Raw genomic sequence first — 25,652 nt, 5'->3', positions numbered from 1 at the left:
TCATTGGAAGGACAGATACTGAAGCTGAAGCTCAAATATTTTGGCCACCTAATGTGAAGAGAAAATTCCCTGGAAAAGACCCTGATGCTGGGAAAGATTGAAAACAAAAGGAGAAGGGGATGGCAGAGGATGAGATGGCTAGATAGCATCACCGATGCAATGAATATGAATTTGAGCACACTCTGGGAGAGAGCGGAGGACAGGAAGGCCTGGCGTGCTATGGTCCATGGGGTCACGAAGAGTCGGACACGACTTAACAACCGAACAACAACAAATTTTTGGTGGTAACTATTGACAATGGGGTGCATAGGTAAACCTAAGAGAGAACTGGTGTTTTAGAGATATGACAATGAGGAAAATCTAGGGAGAGAGGTAATTCATTTTGTAGATACTTAGAAAACAGAATTTAGTATATATATTTTTCTGATTGTGGAACTGTTGTCTCTTCCAGAGATTAAAAACACCCTGACCATTCCTTTTTTTCTATGTGAATTTATTATAAACTGATGTTTAAGATTAAACTAGCTCATAACATTTTGAATACATTCATATATACATACGTACGTACGTAATGTTAGTGGAAAAAATGGCTGAGCTAGTAGAGATCCTTTGCCTTTTCCCTATTGCTTCAGCAGACCACTTTGTAAATCTAAGATCTGCAAGTGACTGCACAGGCAGTAGTGCAAACTGAACTTTTGTTAGATTCTCCTCTTGCACATAGTTTGGAACTTAGTTTCTGCTAGCACAATGTCATATGTGCTCGCAGAATGATACCACTGATTGGATACACTCCTAATAAACCCAAATGATAAATTAATATTTAAAATGAATAATGATATGCAAATATAAATGTATGATGATATTTTAAGGGCACAATCCTATCTAGATAGGTGGCTGCCTCCAAGCTCGGAGGCAACCACCTATCCAAAGCAAGGCAGGAGAAGCACAGAGGGGATCGTTCCCTCCGCACTCCTCCTGCCCTGCTTTTTCTGCTAGATAGCCGATCGTGGCTGTCTAGCCACAGGAGCACGGAGTGGAGAAGGAGGCTGCTGTACGACACATAGGAAGTATCGTACAGGCAGCTATGCTCTCCCTGCCCCGGAATGCCCCCAGCCATGCCCCTTTCCAGCCGCTCCATGGTCCTCTTGCGAGCGCAGAGGACGGGGCTGTTCCGCGCTGCCTCGGAGGCAGCGTGGAAGTGCAGGGAGGTCGGTTATCTGGGAACCGACCTTGGAGTGTGGGCTTCGAGGTAGGTTCCCAGATAACAGCATATCCTATGGCCATCTAGCCGCTGTCTAGCGGCCATGGGATTGCTCCCTAAGTCTGAACCATTCTTGGTGTTTATCGCAGAATTCTAGGGGCAATTTTAATTAAAAGGACATTAAATAGATAAAATGCACATAGCAACTCTACAACATAAAAGACAATGTTTAAAATGCTTGCGGCACAGAGTGTGGTATGTGAGCCTAAATAAAGTTAAGTGTATGCGTCCTGACTCTTGCAGGGCTAGGGCTGCAACCTATACAATCCTTATAGTAAGTCTCACTGAACTTATAAGGACTTACTTCTGAGGTCATTCATAGCTGAAGCTCAAATATTTTGGCCACCTAATGCGAAGAGAAAACTCTCTGGAAAAGACCCTGATGCTGGGAAAGACTGAAGGCAAAAGGAGAAGGGGACGGCAGAGGATGAGATGGCTAGATAGCATCACGGATGCAATGAATATGAACTTGAGCACGCTCCGGGAGAGAGCACAGGACAGGAAGGCCTGGCGTGCTATGGTCCATGGGGTCACGAAGAGTCGGACATGACTGAACGACTGAACAACAACAACAACAAAGGAAATCAACCCTGAGTGCTCATTGGAAGGACAGATACTGAAGCTGAAGCACAAATATTTTGGCCACCTAATGTGAAGAGAAAACGCTCTGGAAAAGACCCTGATGCTGGGAAAGACTGAAGGCAAAAGGAGAAGGGGATGGCAGAGGATGAGATGGCTAGATAGCATCACCGATGCAATGAATATGGACTTGAGCACGCTCCGGAAGAGAGCGCAGGACAGGAAGGCCTGGCGTGCTATGGTCCATGGGGTCACGAAGAGTCGGACACGACTGAACAAGTCATTCATAGGATTGTGCTGTAGGAAGCAAGACGTGCCTTTGCTATGGGATGCCAGTTACACAGGCTTGAAACTACCCTTTACACTGTTGCGTTCACAATCAAGATGATGATAGTTAGCAATTGAGTGGGGTTTCCAGTTTTTTAGTACATGCTTTTGGGTGAAGTGGGTGGTGGTTCTAATTTGTTATTCACTGTATTACAGCTGGGGAACCTCGGAAGCTGTCTTGTACTTGAGTCAGAGCACTGGCCGGTCTAGCCCAGTACTGTTGACACTGCCTGGCGCTGGCTCTCCAGGGATTGAGGCATGAGTTTTTCCAGCCCTACCTGGAGATGCCAGGAATTGAACCTGGGATCTTCTGCATGCAAAGAGGGGCTACGGCGTGGGGTGGGGGTGTGCATGTTGTATCAATTAATAATACGGAGTAAAGTGATGCGTTCTCGCCTCAGAAAAGATGTTTACATGTGTGGCACAGGGCAATTCCAACGACGGACGCCCAAAGGGTCAGTTAAGAAATGTGCTTCGGGGACGCCCTGCATATGCCGTGCTACCAGGAAATTAGTCCTCTTGTGGGAAGTGGATAAAAGTTTAGTGTTTTCTGAACGGAAAGGAAAGGCGGCGGTTCCAGTACGAAAAACGTGGCGCGAGGCAGGTTACGGCGGGGCGGGGGAGCTGAGGCAAATCTCACTTTCCCCTTTCTATCCGAACCAGAAATGGAGCCGGGGAATTGGTAGGGGCATGAGGCGGTATGCGTGGAGGGAGCTAGAATTCAGGAGGCGAAGACACGTTTTATGAGGGAAGGAAAACGATAATTCTTGGCAGTACTTGTGAGGCAAGTTCCCTTCCTACGTGGGAAGAACGTATGTGAGGGAAGGGAGGAAGAGGAGACCCCGTGAAGAAGTACGGGGCGGCGGGAAGGCAACGGGCACCTGACTGCAGGAACTGCCTTGAAGGCTCTGAGGGAACAGGCGCGACCGTTGCCACCTCCGCGCCCAGCGGGCTGTGGGCGGGGCTTCGCGGGGGCAGTCGCTCGCTCGCTCGCTTTCGCTCTCATTATTCGGCTCGTGCCTCCCCCCCCCCCACCGGCGTTGCGGTTTTGACCGTTAGGGTGTTGGAAGAGGCGGGGATAGGGGAAGGAGGCGGGGCTTTGGCTCGCGAAGGAAGCCTCGGGACCGTTTGCCGATGGTCGCGAGGGCTGAGAGGCGGGTGGGCGGGGCTGTCCTTCCCAGCGAGCCTCCCGTTGGTTGCTAAGGCGGTCTTGGTTACTTACCTGGGTGATGCTTTGGGGCCTGCCCAGGGAGGTGTAGGGTACCACCAGTGCTTGCCTGCTTGTAACTGGCCAGGCACCCCTCCCCACAAGGAGAAAGGGGTGCTGAAGGGCTTTGAGTTCATGCCCCTCCTACCACTGGGGGTGTCACTCAGAAGGGGTGGACACCCCATTCCGCCTGGAGATGTTGTGGGAGGCTATTTGTGGGAGGCTCAGGAATGTGGGGCTAATGACACCCCTCTGTTTGCGTTTTAAATAGGGCACTTCATATTATACTTTTTAAAGGGTAGTGTGCAATCTTTTTATATTGCTAGGTTGCTTTCCATTTTTCTGCTTCTGGGATTTGAGGTGTGTGGTGCCTCTCCCTTTTTTAGAGCAGATCTCAAACACCCACCACCACCCCAGTTTTGTTTTTTGAGGGGAGGATTGGATATTTTATCTGGCAGCTTTTAACTTCAGGCACTTTTAAAAGAATTTGCCGTTTCAGTTTTTAAAACAGTCCATTCTGCTTTTGGATGAGTAGATGTTCTTAACTGGTGATGGTGCTGTCAGGAATCGGGAATGTTAATGCCTGGTGGAGATGGGTGTGTGTAATAGAAGGATGAGGCAATCCAGCCTCCACTTCACATAGTATTGCTCTTGATTGCAGCTATTGCACAGTTTTGATTCATCAGACGGGTGGCATTTATTGTTTGTACATTCAGTTGTCAAAAGACTTTGTGTTATTAGTATTCAGAATCATGTCAGACTCAGCCACCAAGGAGTCTGAAGTTTCCAACCCACGAACTGTGGTTACGGATCCAGCTTCTACTGCGCCGGTTGCTGAAGGCCCAACAGATTCCTCTTTTGGTGAGCACAACCTTAGTTTCACCACCACAGACCTCAACCTGGTGGAGATGACAGAAATAGAATACACACAACTTCAGCATATACTCTATTCCCATATGGAGGCACAAGCAAATGAAAATGAAACAGAAAATAGGTTAAATTCAAATTGCTTCTCAACCAACAATACTGCAAATCAGTCACAATATCTGTCATCATCTAATACCAGTCAAGGTGGCTTTTCATCAAACAGCTCTGGTAACCAGTCACTCTTCCCCATTATCTGCCAGTCTGGTTTGGCTTCTGACAGCAGTTTCATGGGTCCTAATCAATGTCTAGGGCATATCGACTTCCAGGAGCTAAGAATGATGTTGCTTAGCGAATCTAGCCTTCCTCTAAACCAAGCTGAAAAAACACCTAATGGTAACTCCAGAGATAGTTCTGGGCAGAGTTTAGTCAAAGTTAAACATAGTGAAAACTTGGGTGCCATAAATAAAGAAAATGTGCTTCTGGAAAATTCAGCACCAGTTCCTGAATCTAGAGCCAAATCTGCAGTCCGTGTTCGTTTGGAAGACAGATTCAACAGTATCCAGACTGAAATTCCCAGGTGTCAAGAAACCCAAGAAACTGGAGTAGCTATTAACAAGTGTGTTGCATTTACTTTTCCTTTAAAGCATATAGTTCAGTCGCATGTATTAACCTTTGTCCACTGAACAAGAGATATACTAGGATGCACTGCATACACAAGATTGTACAAGGAGATTCATAAGGAATAATTGCAATTCTAGTTCTATATTCAATTAATTGAAATTGTGAATATTCTCCATTTTGCATACATACACTGGGGAACAACCTTTCATTTCCATATTTTATCCCCCTTTTTATGTTTATAAAAAGGTGGTTAAACTGGATTATGTGTGAACCTATGTGACCTAGGTCTAACCTGGTGTTAGAACAGGGGTGGACCATTTGTGACCCTCCAAATATTTTGGCCTGCAACTCGCATCAGCCCTAGCCAACACAGCCGACAGTGAGGGATCATGGTAGTTGTAGGCCAAAATGGCTGGAGGTCCGCAAGTTGCCCAGCCCTGTAACTGTTACATTATCTTCAACCTTTAAATTGAGTCACATTAAGGGATATGTAAGTGTTTTGGATGTTCCTCATGGTCTTTGGATCAATACACTTTTCTTCAACTCCTTGAACCTGCAGTTTTGCTGCTGTATTAAGTGTGACCTCTGATTTCCATGAGTGTGCTTTTTATACTGTGTCAGGCTCAGTTTTCAAAAAGTGCCACAAGAATACTAAAGGTACAATCCTATGCATGTTTAGACAGAAAAAAAGTCCTACAACTCCCAGCATTACTCCAGCCAGCATGGCTGCCTAGGGGAATGCTGGTATTTGTAGGACCTTTTTTCTGTCTAAATATGCACAGGATTGTGCCCAAAGTGCAATTCACATACACCTGAAATCAGTGGCAAAACTCCATTTATGTTTACTGGATCAGGACTGCAGTCTGTAGATGTTAGAAGAACTGTAGCTTCAGTTCTTCATTATCTGCCTGCAAATGGATCCATTAGCAAACTCTCAAGTATGGAACTTGTTCAGCTGAAAAGAACTCTCCTAATTTGCTTCCTTTATTTACTTGTGACTGTCATCATTTGTATGAACATGGCTAATGCCAGGCCTCAGTTGGGGGATTTGTTACACTTTTTTTAATCTATTCCTAAAATGCTGTGCTCAGCTTGTGTGAGAAAAGACCAACCATGTACTTTTAGTAGCAATCCTGTTTTAAATGATGGCTACTATATATCACAGCATTCCAGATAAGTACAACAACAACAGACTTCCTGACCTTGTCCCAAAGAGCATTTCATACAATGTGCCAGCAAAGCTGGGTTTACAACCAAGTGTACACAATAGGAAGCTGCAGCCAGTTCTTGCTGTCTGATGAGCATAGCTTTATGATACATATATACCTAAAAACATAATATGTGAATTAGCCCTAAGTGTCGCAGGAGCTATCAGAGAAATGGGCTTGCCTAGGAAGAATTTTATACTCTGAAGGAGAGTTCCTAGCCTCAGAGCTGATATACTGCATGTAGGCAGTTGCAGTGTATGTAAAGTTAACTAGATCTGTGGTGCATCTTCTGGGCACTAGCACTGTTTTACCCTGTTGCCTCAGTGTAACTTCATAGATTGGCTGGCACTCCCACAGGTTTGATATTGCACTAGGGCAGTAGTGATGGTGCACTAACCTGCCCACTGCTTTGATAGAATGTCAATTCCAGATTGGTATACTATTATAGTTACACTGGCACTGTTAGCTCTTGGTTCAGGTGTTCCCTCAGTGATCTGGGTTTGAAAGTACATCCATATAAATTAAAGTATTGTTTTGTTTGTGTTGGCAAAGTGTTCCTTTTATTTGCCTTCTGAGCTTTTAGTACATATTACCTACCACATGGTTTTAGGCTTATATTTTATATGTATAAAAGCCAAAAGGAAAGCTGTGAATAATAAAATTCAAACAATATATCCTGTGGAGAAACACTGCCCACCATGCATTAAAAATAAATGTTACATATGCAGCTATTTATGATTTAGAGATTATACTTCTTTGTTGACAATCTTTTTTTTAAAGGGTAAGAAAAGCAAAAAAATGAAGTGTGCTTCTTTAGATATACAAAATAATAATCTGTTTTAAGTATGTATTCAGATGTATGTTTGACATGAGTTAAACTAGAACTCTGAACCTAGCCTGGAATGGCTACAGATATAAAAATGTATGCAGCACATGGGTTTTGGAATCCAAGCATTTCAAACAAGTGCCCTTGTTTATTGATTTCTTTCATAGTTTAGTAACCCTCATCCGCCATCCATCAGAAGTGATGGGTGTTCCTCTCCACCAGCAGCAGAATAAATGTACCACATTAATGAAAAATAAGACTGCTGCTACAACTACTACTGCATTACAGTTTACATGTCCAATCTTTAACCCAAATGCTGCTTCTCCTGCAACTGGAACTGCAAACCATTCGCAAACACAGGTTGGTATTGTTGTTTTTATTGTAGCCTTTTTGTTTCAAGGCTTTATAATAGCAAATCTAATGAAGATAGAGAAAGGGGAACTGACAATTTGACTTTTGAACTTTAAACCTATTTAACGTTTGATATGATTTGACTGAACAAATTAATTAGCATTGGCCGGGATCCAAAAAACCATGAACCGAAGAGAATGTTAAACTTGTGATTTGTTCTTGTATCCAGTTCAACATTTTTCTTACCTTTATATCTCTTCATTCTTCAGCTCCTTCTGTAAACTTCCTCTACATTCCTTCTTGTAAACTTCATTTGGCACACTCTTACCTTTGATTGAAATCTTTATTACATCTCCCAAATATGTCTAGGGAGAGAGCTTTACAGCCACGATGCCACCAGAGAAAAGGCCCTCTATCTGATAGCCATCTACCTAATCTCCAAAGATGGGAGCATCCGGAGAAGGGCCTAAACTGAAGTTCTTAATTGCCAGGCAGATTCATATAGGAGAAGGCAGTCCAGATACTCACAGTACCTTAGCAGATGCAGGGTTGGGGACACAAATTTGCCAAGGTAATGTCTAGTTCTGACCTAAGGATCTAACTATATATTATGTCGGAGACCTGTAGTTGGATCTCCTCCCATAACTTACTTCTTCTAAAAGTAGCTGCAGGGGCTGATTTGGCTTGGGAGAAGGGTGGTTTAACCTTTTCTCACCATGCTGCAACCTCAAACCAAATTGCCTCCACAGAACTGCTATTAGGTGCAAAGGAGATAATGTTCAGGCAATGCTGCTAATAGCAGTTTGGGAGGGGGATTTAGATTGGGATTGCAGCATGGGAGAGAAAATCTGCCCTCCCTCTGATGCAAATTGGAGCCCCCCATAGCTGGTTTTAGAAGACAATTACATCAAGAGATCCAGTCATGGATCTCCCATGTAATGTGTAGTTTGGCCTTTATTCTGTAGTGCTGTTCACTACCAAAGAAAGCTGATTATTCAGAAGCTGCTTGAACTTCTCATTGTTTAATAAAAGCGGAACAAAGCTAACATTATTTACAAATTTAGTTTTCCTTAATACTGATTTCTCTCTCTCTCCTAGAGCTCTGGAAGCTCTGTTTTGGAAGCCACAAAACATCAAGAACTTGGATTACCTCGAAGCTTTTCCATCTGTTACCAGCAAGAAATCGAAGCAGCAAAACAGACACTTGGTCCTAGAAATAAGGCTGTACCTGAACACGTTTGGATTAAACTGGGAGGTAAATGGTGGAGGAGTTGGAGAGGCTGCCATGGAAAGAGGTGGTGAGGAACTCCATTGCTGCTGGCACAGCTGATCCAGCATAATTCCGAATCCAATCCATGCGATAACGTCTGAGCAGAAATGTAGAGGATTACACTGTCAGAGGGGGACTAGGGTTGCAAAGTTTAACTGGTATATTAACTAATGGTGCTTCCTAACAGAGGGCTCCTAGTGGACCATTCAAAAGGCAATCTGCAGCTATTCTGTTTTTTCCTCCTTAATGTTTTTTTCCTGGAAGAAGCAGTGGGAAAACACGGGAGGGTTACAAATGGAAGACAACGTCATTTGGACCCCCTGAAGAATTACATGAATCAGGCTGTGCAATTGCACAATAAAAGCTTCATCTGAAAGCATAATTAAAACTTAGCTTATTAACTAGTAGGGATCAATTTAAACAGTGGAGGTAAATTGTAATTGGTGAAGGGGCAGAGAGTTGTAGGCCCACTTATTTATCTTTAAGGTTATTTTGGTTGTGATGGGATGCTGCAATAGGGAATATAAATGGCAATATTAAAGATGGAATTCCTTCCAACAATGTGTGGCAGTTTTGTTTATTGAATTGCAAACTGTCTCATAACTACTCAGTATCTCAAGGCAATACCTATATTCAGGTCTTGTGAAGGTGCACATTTATTCAAATGTTACTTACATTCAATTGATTAATCAGATAACAAGCAAGTGATTAATGAACCTAAAATTATGTAAGTAATGGACAGAATAAGTAAGCCAGAGAAAAGAACATTACAGCATGACATTTCATTTCAGCCACCATTTTATGTAAGTACAAAAATGACAAAGTACTTTTTCCTCTCTGTTGCTGTTTTTGTTGCAAAGGAGAGGCTTTATGCAAGCAAACAATAAACAAAAGAAGTCGCAGTCGAATACATCCCTTGGACACCAATGTACAACGCAAACCTCTTCGTGATATTCAAAATGTGTGTGATAACCAAAGTGCAGGTCCGGCACCGGGTACTTGGCAAGCGATACAGCCAACCCAGAGCACACAAAGTGGAACTCAAGGTGGTGTATCTCAGCGCCGAGAGAGGCATAACCGGATGGAAAGAGACAGAAGGTAATTTCTATTGGTGGCCTCTGAACTCTGAAAAGAACATCTTTTGTATTTGATTCTTAAGGTAGCAGGTCTTTGTGAAAGAATATGTTTGAACATTCATTTGATGCCAACTGGCGTGCTACGGCTTCGTTTTGTGTGTAAAGCTTTTGCACAAGCAAGTCCCATTTATTTGTTTGTTTATGGCATTGACTATAATGTGTGAAAAGCATGAATACAGCTACCCTCTATACATTTGTATAGCACTTTTCCCCCAAAACTTCTAAACTATTGGGTGTGGTTCCATCTGGTACTAATTTGAGGTTGAATTAGCAATGCAAACGGGAATGGGGCAGAGGGTCTGAGGCAATAACCACACATAGATAGGAATGGGTTATAAACGGCCACAGTGTTTATTGGTTACAGCTCACAGAGTTTGGTGTGGCATAGGGGAAGGATTCAGTCATCTGGCAGCCTGTCGCCTGGCCAGTTAATCACTCTAGCTTACCTGCTGGGGTAACATTGCTGAGAATTACAGGAATCTCAGCCCCACCATTGCATGAACCAATATTGTGGGCCCTTCCTGCAACCTGGGTGTGTGGCAGCGTGTTAGACCCTGAACTGGAATGAACCATTGAAGCACCACCGCAGAAAACCCTTTGGGGAGTGGGAGAGCCTCAACAACTCCTGTTGAGCCTGGCCTGCTCACTGCTAAACTGTATGCAACTACAACCAATTCAGCAGGCCTTGAAGAATATCACCCAGCCAAACATCATAAGCAACATCTGAGAGGCAGATGCTGTCACGGTTGAACAATTCTGAGCATTTAAAGGAGATGCCCTGATGCTGCACCACATGACAACCCCCCCCCCCCCCCAGTCAGCTACAAAGCAACTTATGGTTTTGTTTATTTTCTTCCTGGCTCTGTTGACCCTTCTGGGATCTGCAGCCCACTACCAGACATGCCTCTCTTGGACGTCCATATGACCATGAATCCTGGAACTGGCCAAGCCTCCAGTCCAATTCCACTTGTGCCACACAAATGAAGTTGGAGCCTTTTGGCTTTCCCAGGTCATTCTAACCCACCTGAATGACCACAGCGTCTGGGTACCATGCAACTTTGCGTGCTCATTTACCATCGGGATGAGTACTTCCCAAACATACTCATCTTGCCAACCCAGGTGATGCTCAGTCTGTCTCCTAAACCCATGTGGGAACCCCATCTGGATGAAAATAATGGACTCGAACCCAATGGATGGTGTTGTATCTACAGATCCAAATGGACTGGAGGCTGGGGCCTGTGGCTTAAACAAATAAATTAACAGTGGGTGAAAATAAATCTTATAGCCTGAAGATCTCCACCCACTGATGGTCTGAATCTGGGAGGTTGGCAGACCCCATTCCACTAGAGATCCTGAAAGAATGGGCCCCAAATTCATTAAAGGAGAGTCCCATAGCTGTGATGTATGTGTGGAGGACCCTAGTGAATTGATATCTAGTAAAGTGATAACTACGAGTATATGGAATAGCCCTGGATAAACAGGCTATACCACAAAAAACTTATTTCCATAATCATTTAGACCAGAGGCCCCCAACCTTTTTGGACCCATGAGCACATTTGGGAATTTGAGACTATATGGTGGCCACCATCACAAAATGCCTAATCAGTGGATCATTGCTTTGGCATCTTGTGTCTATGGATCTTAGGCTGTGTCTTATTCAGCAAAAACTTTTGTTTTGTGTCTATTGGACTCTGCAATGTCTCTTTAATAAGGGATTGTCTAATTTGGCTAATTGCTTGTGGTGTAGTACAGCTAATGCTTCTTTTAAACATTTGTGTTGGCAATGTCCAGTAGTTGCTTCTTTTGGGGAGGAGGTTATTACACAGATAAATGTTGTACTGGAACAATCTTTTTACTCTTTACTCTGTATTCTTTATTACGGTCGAATGACCAGAATAATACAATAATCAACATAAAACACGTTGACCAATAACAAGAAATAAGACTATATATGTATAAAACAAAACAAAAATTATAAAATTTCTAGACATTTCAGAAAAGTTCTAAACATTTCAAAGAATATATATATTTACTGAGTGAGCTGAGTGAATTCTTGGCAGATTTTGCTTGCTGCTGCAAAAAAATTGGCAGCAATAAGAGTAAAGGATGCTTTTTTATCTGAGAGAAATACAAGGACATAAAATGCATCCGAGCATCCTGGCAATTTAGATAAAATGGGATCGATAAAAGTTTTATGAATGTCACGATAAAAGAGAGTACAGAAGAACATGGGTCACTGTTTCAATCTCTCCTGAATTACAGGGACACTTCCATTCATAGTAGGGAGTTTTCCAGAATCTGCCCTCCAAGACAGCTGAGGGGAGGGAATTGAGACGTGCCAATGTAAAAGCTCTGCAGTACTTCTGGACTGAGAGTGAATAGAAGTAATTTGCTGGTTTGTGAAGTTGCAGTATCAATTAAAGTGGAATTTGAGGTTAGACTCAAGTCAACTTGATATTCGATATCTGCTAGGCGTTGCCTGAGCATTGCTCTGGCCTTCTCATACCCCAGAGAAATCAAATAACAAGGGGAGAGTCCATGAGACAGAAGCTTTTGAGATAAAACTTCAGTCCAGAAAGATTGAGATACATCCTGAAAGATTAATGGAGCTAGGCCTGCTGGGGAAAAAAATAACGTTAGCCAGAAGTTAAAAATGGCAAGCGAGACCCTAGTTTCAACCTTCTGGAGGCCAACTTCTAGTCTCAAAGCAGCATTGGAAACACAGTGGGGCACCTGGAGAATAACTCTGAGAAATTTTGATTGTACTGCTTCTACGGGGGCAAAGCTGGGATAGGGGCCAAGTTGTGCGCCGTACAAGAGTTGGGCTAATGATTTGGCCACAATCAGCTTTACTGCTGCCGGTACATAGTGACCTCTGCTTGTACGGAAGAAATTTAAAATAACAGTGGCACTTCTTTGGGCTGTCTGGGTAGCATATTCTGCATGCGCCTTCCGGCTGCCATTGGCTTGGAAAACAACACCCAGGTATTTAAAGATTTTTGCCTGCTCAATCTTATGGCCATTAACACTCCAACTGTATGTCCTCGGTCTTTTGGCAAAGACCATGACCTTTGTCTTCTTATAATTTATTTGCAGATGTTCATCGTAACAATATTGGGCCAGGGCCCGCAAGTCTCTCTTCAAGCCTATAGGTGACTGAGACAGGATTACCGCATCATCAGCATAAAGTAGCACTGATAGGTGTCTATCAGTTAGCTTGGGAGGGTGGATATCAAGACGGTCAAGAGCTTTAACTAATGAGGTTATGTAAAAGTTAAACAACAGAGGAGCAAGTATGCAACCTTGGTTTATACCTTTGAATGTTGAAACAGGGCTAGACAGCAGACCTGTCGGGTTGCATCTAATTTTTAAAGTCATGCTTTCATGTAACTTGTACATAAGAAGTATAAGCGGTGATCCACCAAAGTAGCCTCAAGTTTATGTCAAAGTTTATCTCTGGAGATGGAATCAAAGGCAGATTTAAGATCTACAAAAGCTGCAAACAGGGAAATTTTAAGTTTATTAATGTGTTTCTCCACAAGATGTTGAAGGATTAAAACTTGGTCCATAGTGGATCGGCCTGATCTGAAGCCAGCCTGTTCATCAGCCAGAATGTTTTCATGTTCTATCCAAGTTTGAAATTTCCAATAGAGGTGCCTGGCATATAGTTTGCTAATAATGGTAAGTAAGCTGATTGGGTGGTAATTGACTGGCTCATCTTTCCTTCCCTTTTTAAAGACGGGGATGATAATAGGCAAGCCCCAGTCTGGAGGAATATGGGCAGTTCGATCTATGTATGTGAAGAGAGTAGCTAGAATAGGATCCCACCAATCAATATTTCTTTTGATTAGCTCTGGAGGTATATAGTCACAGCCAGGGGCCTTGCCAGGTTTTAGCTGGTTTACCAGATCAATGATCTCAGAGATTGAGACAGGAGGCCATTTAATAAGGGGTCCTGAGATACGCTCCATCTGGAAAGTAGGTGCCTCCTCTTCTGCATATAATGCACGAAAATGTGTCTCCCATATCCCAGAAGAGATATGATAGTCCAGATGTGTTGGACCACAGGTAGGGAGCAGTGTAGTCAAGCGCCAGAAGGAGGCCGTTTCTTTGGACCTCACAGCATTAATGAGTTGTTCCCACTCTGCTTTTTGAGCACACTCCTTTTTGGCTTTAAGCAGGGTTTTATAGCGTTTTTTGTGTGATATTAAATCAGCCAATGAGACTGCTAAGGGGTTTTCCTTGTAGGCCCTGAATTTAGTGATCAGGCCTTTCTTAGCACAAATGCCGTCCTGGTCACACCAGCTCATAGATCTGAACTGGGTAGTCTGATGCTTCCCTGGGTTTTTAACTGTTAAATGAGCCTTTAATTCATTGATCATAAGCATCTAAAATTCTAGAGTTTGTGCCTGTTGTGAGAATGGAAGAACAAATCTTGTAGAAATGATCAGCATTTAACAACTTCGTAATGGACCTGTCCACCTTCTCAGTCCATTTGATCTTAGTGGTTCTGATATCAGCCTCAGTGTTAGGCTGAAAACCAACGACGACATGCATATGGCTCTCAAGGGGCTTTAGGGCTAAGGTCAAGGGAAGATGATCTCTGTCAAGTCGATTTGTCTATCACCAAATGATCCACAAGTTCTAACAGGTTACGTGAGGAAATCAGGTAATCAATAGCACTCATCCTAGTACGTGATCAAAATGTGTATTCTCCTGGGATGTCGCCAGTAACACTTCCATTTAGAATACATAAATCCAAACGGTATGACATTTGGGCCAGGCATAGTCCAGCATAACTGCAGATAGTATCTTTTGAAAGGCAGGAGTTTGTAGGAAAGGAAGTTGGCCTTTCAGGAGGACAGAGATGATGATGATGAGCGTAAAGGACAGTGTCGTCTAGTCCCAATCTGGCATTGAAATCACCCCCGATAAGTATTGTGTAATCTGGGTGGTTAATATCAGATTTCCAATATACAATTCTAGATCTTGCCATAGCGTGTTAATCTGTGAACAGAGTCGTTGAGGAAGATATATGTTCAAGAGTAACACATTAGACGGATTGAATTTAATTATTATTGTAATTGCAAACTGATTAAGAGAGGGAAGATTAGTCAATGATGTGCGAAGCTGTGTAGAGACAAAAATGCCTAGGCCACCCCTAGGCCATCCCTTATCACTAGGGGAAGCGTGAAGTTGGTAGCCAACGAAACCATTTAGTTCTATATCATCCAGAGCCCAGGTCTCTTGTAACATAAAAATGTCAAATTTAGAGATGTAATTTATAAAGGAATCATCACTGCTCTTGTTTTTCCACCCTGCAATATTCCATGAAAGCACAGAAAAAATTTGTTGAGAGGTTGGCAGTCAATCTGAGCATTCAGGAGAAGACTCCATAGTGGGGATTAGCCTCCCTGAAAATTCTGTAATGATTTCTGTAATGTCATGTTCAGCCAAGAGATGATCTTTTGAACCAGTGCTCTGCGGGACATACAAGGGAGTTGTAGTCTGAGACTGCATCATAGGGGACAGCACCTCCACATGATTTAGCTGTATGTTGTCTTCGATCGTCATTGGTTGGAGAATAGAAAAGGAAGGACCAGGACTGTCCTTAGATCCTTGTAAATCACTTCTGGAAGGAGGTCTACTATGCAGGCATGGTTTAACTGGTTGAAGTGAGGTGGCATCCAAGCAAGTAGATAACAGAGAGGCAGCCGAAAAATTGTGTGGAGTTAGGTTTTCATCACTTGCAAGGGATGATAGTAATTATGATGGTTGTTCCATTTGATGTATCAATGAGTCTGAGGCCCTTGGTGCTTTCTGTGCTACAGGACACTTGTAATCCAAGGGTATTATGTTGTTGAAAGAGGCCAAATCTGTTGGCTGAAAATCTGCCTGAATCTGTGAGGTTGCTGCCCCACTTGAAGTCCTGGTTTGAAAAATAGTTTGTTCATCAGCAGAAGTGCTTAGATTTACTAAGTCCTGTTGTAGGAAGTGCTCTTGTAGTGGTTCCGCAATAGTACATAGACAGGCTGAACTGGCCTTTAATTCCTTCCATTTAGTGTTAAGGTCAGTGAACCATTAAAACCCTTGTCAGGGCTGTTCTGAACCCCAGATGGATCAGAGCAAGGCAAATTACTCCTGCAGTTTGACAAAACTGCCAAAGGTTGGTTAGCAGAGAGCCCAAGATTAGCTGTTGAATAGCCCAAGATAATTTCCATAGGTTCCTTATCAGCAGAGTGCTTTAGATGTGGAGTGTGACGTAGTAGAAGAGGCTGGATGGCTGTATCATGAAATACTCTCACAGGAGTCATGTGGAATCCTGCCAAAAAAGTTGTCATTTTAAAAAGCATAAGAGGAATAACAGCTTGTCTAAAAGTAAGTAGCAGTCTTTTCTGACCTGGTTTTGCTGGGAGCCAGTCTATAGAAAGAATGTTGGTATATTGAAGGTTGCAATGTAAAAGTTGGCTCAGGGAGTAAATCATGGCTCTGTGCGAGGTCCATCTGTCTCTATTAACTGTGATTAGAGAGATTTGTAGGAGCACCTGTGTAGTTTGAAGAACTCGGGCAGAGATAGAACCATTGGGGGTACTGTTATTTACATTTGTAGACAAGGATTTATTTACATTTTGCATCAAGGGGTTTTTCAGTCCCAGTCCCGACAGATCTGGTTTAGTAACCAAGTCTGTCGAATTGGTGTTAGAGATCTGTAAAATGTTCCCAGCTTGGAAGCAGCGCTTTTTAAGTTTTCCCATTGCCTCCCCAAGGGCATCAACTTTAGTGCAAACTGCCTGGAGACTATCAGATATTGCAATAACAGTTTGGGCAGTTAAAAGACAATGTTGAGCAACATATTTGAAAGTAAAGTTCTTTAAAATATTTGGAGTACTTCCAGGAGATGGAATTTGCACATTTTCAGCGCCCAGAAATGAAGTTTCAGCTGATTTGTGGGGTAGTGGAGTCAGATCTACCTGCAGAGAGAGTAACTCAGACTCCAAGACAGCCTACCTATTTTTAGATGTGGGAAGCAATAAATTAGCCGTAGAGCCACTGGCTGAGAGGAGATGGTCAATCCTTTGTTTTTTTCAGAGCCTTCAAGGATAGAGTTCCGGGGCTTGTCCTTGCTTTTTATTGCCCATGAGTAAACAGTTTATGATCTGCTTTGGGTCCTTGTTATTTCTTGGAGCTTCCCCAGACTCCTCCCAACTGGTTTACAAACACGATCCAGGAGATAAAAACTTAAAACAGTCTTTCAATGTAGTTTTAAGAGCCCTCTAAATAAAAAGGGAAGAAGAATAAAAAGGGAAGTAAAAACTGAAAACTGGAGGAGCTCATTAGTCAGGCTGCCAGAACGCTGCCATCTCCGACTGGAAGCCATTCCACATATTTGCAAAATAGCGTTTTCTGGAACAGTCTTTAATATTCACTGGTGAACTTGCTCTATTAAATTACTTACTTTCTTCATGGAAATTAACAAATGGTCAGTGTAAATGGATCCTCTGCATCATTTTGACAGCTAAAAGACTGATATTACAACATTGGAAGGACGAATGAACACTCACCTCCTATAATGCAATGGATTGAGGACCTTATGACTCAAATATTTCAGTGTTTGAACAGGTGGCTTATAGACACCACCTTCACATGGATACTTATTTAGATATGTGGTCCACTTTTGTTGAAACCCATGTATAATTGCTAGAACGCTGTATGCATTTCATAAAAATCCATGTATATATATTTTAAAAATGGGGAAATAAAAAAAATCAGATTTTTTTTCAAAGTGCTCGCAAGCCTCACATTGGAGATCCTGATTTAGACATAGTACTAGCAATGCTATCTCCTTTCTAAGAGCAATGCACACTGTTCTTAGTTTTACATCTGGTACTTACAAGGGAAAACATTTTGCCTTCAGTTAACAATAAAATTCTTTGCAGGGGTTTGTGTGAAATTGACTAGATTTTCTTTTTCTTTGCTGAATTACTGCTAATATAAACATTTTCAGGTGGGAAGACACCAGGCTTCCTGTCACTCTACAACAAAAACTCTTCCCCTTGCATTAAGAATCTGACCCTTTCCATTTTGTTTCTGGAATGCTATGGACACAGGATCTATGTCTGAGTAGTGGGGTGTAATAGGACCAGCACTAGTGGCTGGAACACCAGGAAGGCTGGGGAAGAAGACTTACTACCATTGCCACTCCCCAGGATTTCCCTTTTGCTGCTGTCTTTTCTTCTTTAACAGGGTTTTGTTTTGGTAAGAAATAAGAAAAGATAGAAGTGGTGGGAAGACATGGGAGGGTTACTAATGGAAGACAATGATGTCTGGTCACCGCCCCTACCCCCCAAATTCCATGTTTGAGGTAGGGTGATTGTAGGATGAAAGCCTCGTCTGGAAGCACCCCAGGTTTAACTGCATGTTAACTTTGCTGGCTGTTTTTATTTTGTTTTTATAGTAGTTTTACTGTGTTCAGTTGTTATTGCATCAGGATTTTTACTGAGCCACCTGGGGGGGGGGGTGTCAAAAGGTAACATATAAAGATTCTATAAATAAACAAATAATTTTATAAACTGCCTTTCTGCCAAAGCAGTCACCATCTTGCTTAAAATATAAAATAATGGCGTAAACTCTTAAGACGAGTGAGAGAGCGAGGGGGAAAACAACAATACCATCAGCTAGCCAAGAAGAAAAAAGGGAAACGTCTCTGGTGCTGGTGAAACAATTCTCTTTATCGTTATTAATAGCTCAATGCGTGTTGAAGAATTAATCTCTCCTTTCTCAGGAGCAATAATCTTCAGTAGTGAGATGTCATTCTTTTGACTTGCAAGCTCAAATGAATCTTCCAGCTTTTACAAAAGATTGTAAACGGCAGTCTGTTTGTAGAAGCTAGAAGATTCATTTGTGCTTTTGTGGAAAGGAAGTCTCATTGCTGAAGATTACTGCCTCTGAGGAAGGCAAAATTAATTCTCCAAAACACATTGAGATATTAATAATAAAGACAATAGTTTCACCAGCACCAGGGACACATTCCTGTTTTTGTTCTTGGGTATACTCTTAAGATACCATACAGAAGGAAAAGGGGATGGGGAGGGAAGAGGAAAATAAGCAAATAGAGCTACCAACTCATACTTATTTCAAATGGATAATTATATGAAATATAGTTAACTATATGAATTATAGTTATATAAGTACTTATATGACCTTAACTATAGGAAGCATTGCAGATTTTGACACAAACTCTATGATCTAGTGCTCCACTGCCAGATAACATAGAGTTGGACTTGAGGTTCCTGATGCAAGCACAGGGATACGACTAATACCTGTGTGTTATAGTTGTGATCAGTCACCAGCAGAGCAGCAGCCATTAGCACTGCTGTGCTAGTGCTTTCTGTTTGCCCCTGTGTAAAAGTGTGACATAAAGGCACTGATGTGGGTGGGGAAGGGCAGAGTCCCATCTGGTTCTCTTGCATGCTGTGCAATAGGCCTTTGGGACCTGTCAGAGCTCTGGAGGCCAGCATAATTTTGCATTAGCCTCTTCTAATAGAAAGGAAACGGATGGTCTCTGTTGCATGGCAAGTAGGGAAGTTGTGTGTTTGGCTGTGATCTGCGTGTTGTCATAGAATACTACTTTAGCTTGGAGATCCTAGGTTAGGCTTTTAGAGGATTTTCAAACTCTTGTTAGCCTCCTTAAATGAAAAACAAAAAACAAAGAAATGAAACTATATTAGTCACAATTAAAATACAAACATTGCCCATTATTTGATACAGGGTTTCATAGGTCTGAACGTCAGACTTTAATGAAGGATCCTAGGGCTCCTAGGGCTCTGCCCAAGCTTTCAGAAAAAATCTCACCCCACCTTACTTTACCTTTTTTCTGGTTTTTCTGCCCCCCTCCCACCTGCCCCAAATTTTACATATCTATGATATGGATAGTATGTTTTTACAGTCTGTTCCTTATTTTATTTTTTTCCTCATAAAATACTAATTGCACCATTAACAAGGGCCAGTAGAACCTCCAAGAGTTTCCCTTTCAGCATTCATACGTTCTGGGACTAGTTGTCATACCTGAAGTCTTTATATGCTCTTCAGTCTTGCAAGTGCTCTGTCATGTTTTCACAGTAGAATTTTCTAAAAGTGGTTCCTTCTTTCTTTCCAAGGGAAATTCTGATGACTGCCACTATAGTAGAATGATCTTTTTGTAATAATTTTTATATAGCATCAAGAATGTATCTGGTTTACAGAGTAACATAAGCAAAACAGGAGGTTACAGGAACCAAGAAGGGGAGGAGATTCTGTTTGGCTAGGTGTGAAGACGGGCCAAGCTAAAGCCTCATGGGAATGGTGGTTTTGAGGAGGTATTTGAAGGGAGAGACAGAGCTGGTAACCGGCATTTCAGCAATTCAGCATTATGGAGAGGAATAATTTGCATTTTGTAAGCCCAATGAGACTTACTAAAACATATATGATGGGTGCTTTCCCAAGAACTTGATCAAATATTGGTTTCTATACCGCTGCTTAATGTTTTAAAAAGACTGGTTGTTTCAGGTTCTAGAACTGACCATGTTGTATGCCTTTCTAGACGCAGAATCAGGATTTGCTGTGATGAACTGAATCTTCTTGTTCCATTCTGCACTTCAGATACTGATAAGGCAACAACTCTACAATGGACAACAGCATTTCTAAAATATATTCAGGAACGGCATGGGGATTCTCTGAAGAAGGTCAGTAAGTTCCACACAAACACACATTACAGTATGAAAGTTAAAGCAATAAAGACATGCCTTGTCAAATTATAATAGGTGCTTTTGTTGACCATTCACAGGAACGTACTTTTTTTTGGTTCTTTTTATGTACTTTGCATCTTCCGTGGTTCCATTTTATAACTGCAGTTGTAGTTTGCAAGATCACCTATTGCAAGGAGCAATGCTTTACCCTCTATGTGTCATTCCATAGGGCATTTCTTAACACCAAAGCTATGAATATTGGCATGCCTTGTGCTGCTGGGATTCTGTGGTGATCTGGCAGAGCAAAAAATCTGTCCTCTCTAGCCAAGAACTTGCAGGTGCTTTTAACTCCTGCAGCACAAACTGTTAAAAAACCCCCCTTTCATATGTTCACAGGGAAAAGTGCTTAGATATCATCATCACTGAATTTATACCACAGCTCTTTACAAAAGTACACAAGGCAGCTTACACAAAATCAACACAGTAGGAAAACAAAACAAGATACAACTTTAAAACAAAACTAAATACAACCTAACCCCCCCAACAGAACAATACAAAAGTAACATTAGTTAAAAGCAAGCAGAAGTTTTAAAAGCAGCAGGATATACAATAATAAATTGGGGACTGTGGGAATTGCATGCTTTTTCTCCTCTCTGGTTCAAATTTCTAATGCCAGCCTTAACTGGGATTTCCTCTTAACCAAGGTTTCAAACCAGAATTTGAGGCTGTTTCCATATTTAAGAGGGAACCTCATTGTTATCTGCGGATATTAGTGCTGATATAACATGAAACTATTTAAGGCTGGTGGGGTGGAGGCATTCCCATGAGAAGGGGGGGGGCAATGAGAGACACTGGACAACCCTGCAGCCCCCTCTCAGCCTCATAACTGTTATTAAGATATTGGGGGTGTTGCAGTGTCTAGCAATTTTTATGGTTTCTGTTCATGCTATAAACTGCATTTGCTTTGAACAGATAACATTTTCATACAAGAATGGTCTAATTTTGCTACTCGGAAACTGGAAAATACTGGATGTGGGTGAGGACGGTGAAAGCATGACTCCAGGCTAGAAGGAAATAAGATGTTAGGAGCTAGTAAGGGGCTCATCCTTAGGCCTACCAGATCAGTTGCACTCCTGGCATGGAGTAAAATTCAAAGAAACAATTGCCAGAGAGCTAAATCTGTAATGGATCTGTCACTTGATCTTAAGGATTTGATTTGGCCATCTTCAAATCAAGTTCATCTAAAGCATAGAATCTGTACATGATATTTCAGAGCTGAAGCAGTGAAGCGACTATGAAGTCTCTGCTTGCTTCAGCCATGAACTCACTAGTTCAGTTAATATGCTACATGCAATCAGACAAAAGACTGCAGTTGGTGGTCTTAGGCAAGCTACAATCTCAGCATGTTTTAAACCCCCTTGCCCATTTTCATGAGGATAATAATACTGCCCTATGTTGCAGGATTGTAAGGGTCATTGAAATAATGTATTTAAATTTAAACGTTATATACATATTTTAGGTTTAAAGTGGCCATGTTATCAACATTTTGGAAATGCTCTATCACAAGCAGTATTTTTACTTCTGTACTATCACCCCAGCTTAGGAAGTTCCACGTGTATACCAGCTGCCCCGTTCACTTTAATAGGGGGCCTCCCCATTCATGGAAGCTGCCCCACATTGCAATGAATAAGGCAGCCCTCATGCACTGCAGTTCTGCATGCTGTTGTGTTGCTGAGATAAGCCACATGCCTTTAGGTTGTTTATAATTTCTCTGCTTTAGGGATAACTTGGACTTGGGGTATACGCTCCTTCATAGGCCGATATTGTAATTATTCTGTTTGATTTTTAGGAATTTGAGACTGTGTTCTGTGGTAAAACAGGCAGAAGACTAAAATTAACAAGATCAGATTCAATAGGAGCATGTCCAGCACAGGAGATCACACAGAATGGTACATCTATGGAGATAAAATAATTTTATATTCAATGGCTGGTGGAAAGTGTGAATGCATAAGGATGTCTGTGAACTTCTATTTCCAAATTCACCAGCTGGACTTTTTGTGACTCAGTATAGTTTGAAAAATACATAAACATTGAAGAAATGACACACTTTATTCAAAACAAAGGGAAAAAAGAAAGTCACCAACAACGTTTATTTAGCAGTACTGCCCTAAGAAGGCATTGCACCAGAGGCAAAAGGAAAACAGTATCACAAGCTGCTCTTCACCACCCGCTCCATTCTTTTGGTTTTGTTTTCCAAATATAAAATAATTCAGATGTATTATAGAACAGCAGCTTGTTCCTTTAAATCCTAAACACACTTGTAAATTATTAGAATGTCGTGACAACCAGTTTGCTATTGGGAGAAGAAGAAATTTAAATAGTTTATCAATTATATAAAAGATAGTAACTTGTATATAGTAACTCAGATTTGTCTTTCATTTCCAAATGTTCATCCCTATGAAACTGATCCCTATGAAATGGAAATATATAGAAAAAAACTGTTGACAGTATGTTACAAATACAGTACTATTTAAAATTAATTTTGCACTTTCCAACAATTCCAGTAGAGGATACAGTCAAGGGAGTTTTCTCCTGCACAAAGATCCATTGAAATGAATGGGAGAAGTACAGATATATGCTCCGGTGCAAGTGTCATTCATTTTGGTGGGACTTCTCATAGGAAAAATCACCAGTCAATTGCATCCTTTCAGTGCAAAAGTGGTATTTTGTAAACAGTACATGATTTTTAAGTGCACATATTTTATTTTATTTTCTTTTTTAAAGAATAGTATTAGCTATACTTGTTAGGAAAGCTGAAGTATTTGAGAAATAGTATATTTATTGAATTGAAAGTGGCTTTATTTATCTACCAGAAGAGATGATGCTAATAGGTATTTCTTATACAGAACTCATCCAAAAATAAATACTGTTTAAATCACGGATATTCACATTTGTGTAGCACCTTTATTTCCAACGAGCAGGGGAAAAATAAAGAATTTGCAAAACAACCCTACTATAATATATAGGCAGGTACAATGTTATAAAAAGAATTTTTTACAATAATGCATATACTAATTTTGGTTAGTGATCATTTCCTGAAATGTAGGGGTCTTTCACAAATAGTATACAGAGGGCATAAAATGTGATGACTAAATATCCTGTATGATAATATGGAAATGTTCAAAGTTAGCCCTTGTAAAATAGATGTACACATATTCAACCTCATGAAGAGTCAATTTGGAAAGTGTTCATTTCTAGTTGTGGAAGATATCTAAGAGATAAGGCCATGTGGCATGCTGTGTGTACAGCAAAGGCGTCTGTGCTACCCCCCCCTCCTTTGCAGAAGCAATTCCTCATGCTGCTAGGACAAGACACACACAGCCAGGTGAAGTTTGGAAATAACCTGTGTTACAGTATAAAGAGCTGCTGCTGGCACAAAACTCTAGGAAAACCCTGGGGTGTGCCCCTAAAGGGGGGTCTTTGGACTGTATACATTTTATGACAGTTCAGAGTAGTCAACAGTTCTGCTTGTAGGATTTTTATTTAGCTTAGTATTTCTACATTTACTCACCCCAGTCCAACTAGGGCCATGCATGCTCAGATCCTTAGCTAGATAAACAACTAGACCAGTGATGTGCATGCAGTTCCTGTCCTTCGCCAGCTGATGGGGCTGTGTGTGCACAGAGCCCAGGCTAGTTGATAAGTAACATTATTCTCTGTCCAGGGTTATCTGATCAGTGTGTGCAGCCCTGGCAATTGCACTGATGTGCAGTTGGATTAGAGCCCAGAAGTAAAACAAAATTCACTGTTAACATAAATTAATGCAGGATCAAGCCATCACAAAAATTGCTATAAACGTAGCCCAGTTGGAGGACCGGGGTGGGGGGTGGGGGATTATATAAAATGGAAAGCACCTCATACTTCAGGAATAAGGGGGTAGCTCTTTAATGGGTCAGGGAACAAATAATATTGTAGTGAAAACTGTAAAAAAAGAAAAGAAAAAAGAATAGGGGGTATACTGCTTCGTATACGTTTCTGTCTGATGATTTCCTGTTTCACTGAACTAAAATATAGCGTCAAAGTCCATTTTATTCATTTTTACAGGAGAACTGACCCTCTACTTTTCTTTGATTTGGAGGATATTTCTGTGTTCATGTATAAACAATTCACTTAAATATTCAGTTCCCTTTTTCAACTTCTTTTAAATACAGTTTTATGACTTTTTGGATTGTATTCCAGCAGCAGCTCCCATGCAGGCTGATGTATCACAGACTCCTGGAGTTCCCTGAACCCCGACTGCACCTGGTCTTCCAGGATCTCCTGGCAATCCAGGTTCACCAGAAGAACCATCCTGACCATTTTTACTAGTTCCAGGAACACCTGGTGGCCCTTGGGGGAGGAGAAAAAGTAAAGGTTCAGCATGATATTCTGCATTTTTCTCAGATAAAACTGTTGGTTATTAAAAAAAAAAAAAAAGTCATGACACTTTGTTTTATAAGTTGTGTCTGTTCTTGGCTCTGTCATTGGTCTTCCTCCAGAGCTAAGGCCAATCTTCACTATGGTGCTCCCCTCACCCCCCAGTTAAAGCGGGGTCCATTCTGCTTCTTCTATGTTTAAAAATTAAGGTATTGCATATGCAACTGAGTTATGATGTCAATGTAAATTGACAGCATGTGCACAGTGTAGGGAAAGGTTGAAAGTGGTGAACAAATTGCCTGCTGGGGGAACTTGTCTGCCATTACTGTTCATTGAGGAACAGCTCATTTCCATGGTCCATATTTTGAAAACCATTGCTCTATAGTATTGTTATAACTGGCAGACCATTCCTTTGTTACGTGATTGCCAACTATCTCCACCTAACAACCAGCTCCCATTAAAGAGGCATCAAATACCTGGACTTTGAAGAAGCAAATTGCCTTTCCAAATTACCATGTGCTTTAAGGTATCTTTTTTTTTTTTTTAAAGGAAATAGTTATCAGAGGACCATTGTAGGTGGGTAGGTAGGTAGGGGGTGTTTAACCCTCTCCACCCTACATGGTTTTGGTAAGTCTCTCTCTGGGCCAGTTCACACGTCACAATAAACCACCCTGAAAATAAGCCACAGTGGATTGGCTGTTTGGTCGCTAACCCAAATTACTCCCGACGGACGATGGGGCACTCTGCAGCTTGCAGTGTCAAGTTTCCCCCTAAATCCCCCCACCCACTCCCAGCATGTATCCCACAGGCCTTTGTGGCACAAGCCCTCTTGTATCCTCGTCTCTATGGAGGGAAATTT

The 25,652-nt window shown here is 41.7% G+C and overlaps 2 protein-coding genes across 2 annotated transcripts in view; one reads left to right on the top strand and one right to left on the bottom strand.

The window, feature by feature from the left end:
• The first annotated feature begins 3,143 nt into the window (after positions 1-3,143).
• Positions 3,144-23,320, top strand: TCFL5 (transcription factor like 5). The gene is made up of 6 exons (XM_084854365.1): positions 3,144-4,857; positions 7,064-7,256; positions 8,346-8,502; positions 9,378-9,615; positions 20,233-20,374; positions 22,227-23,320. Exons 1-6 carry the CDS (start codon positions 4,127-4,129, stop codon positions 22,347-22,349), a joined length of 1,584 nt encoding a protein of 527 aa, XP_084710491.1. The 5' UTR covers positions 3,144-4,126; the 3' UTR covers positions 22,350-23,320.
• Positions 22,470-25,652, bottom strand: part of COL9A3 (collagen type IX alpha 3 chain) — a 93,051-nt gene continuing 89,868 nt past the window's right edge. Inside the window, exon 32 of the mRNA XM_084854364.1 lies at positions 22,470-24,766. Within this exon, the coding sequence (XP_084710490.1) occupies positions 24,591-24,766 (176 nt within the window). The 3' untranslated portion in view covers positions 22,470-24,590. The remainder of the gene's footprint in view (positions 24,767-25,652) is intronic.

Source organism: Heloderma suspectum, chromosome 4 (genome assembly GCF_057233095.1).
Source record: "Heloderma suspectum isolate Gila_16-S chromosome 4, 16-S_ref, whole genome shotgun sequence".
NCBI classification, from domain to species: Eukaryota; Metazoa; Chordata; class Lepidosauria; order Squamata; family Helodermatidae; genus Heloderma; species Heloderma suspectum.
Note: the sequence above shows the minus strand (reverse complement) of the source record. Positions and strands in the feature narration are given on the sequence as shown.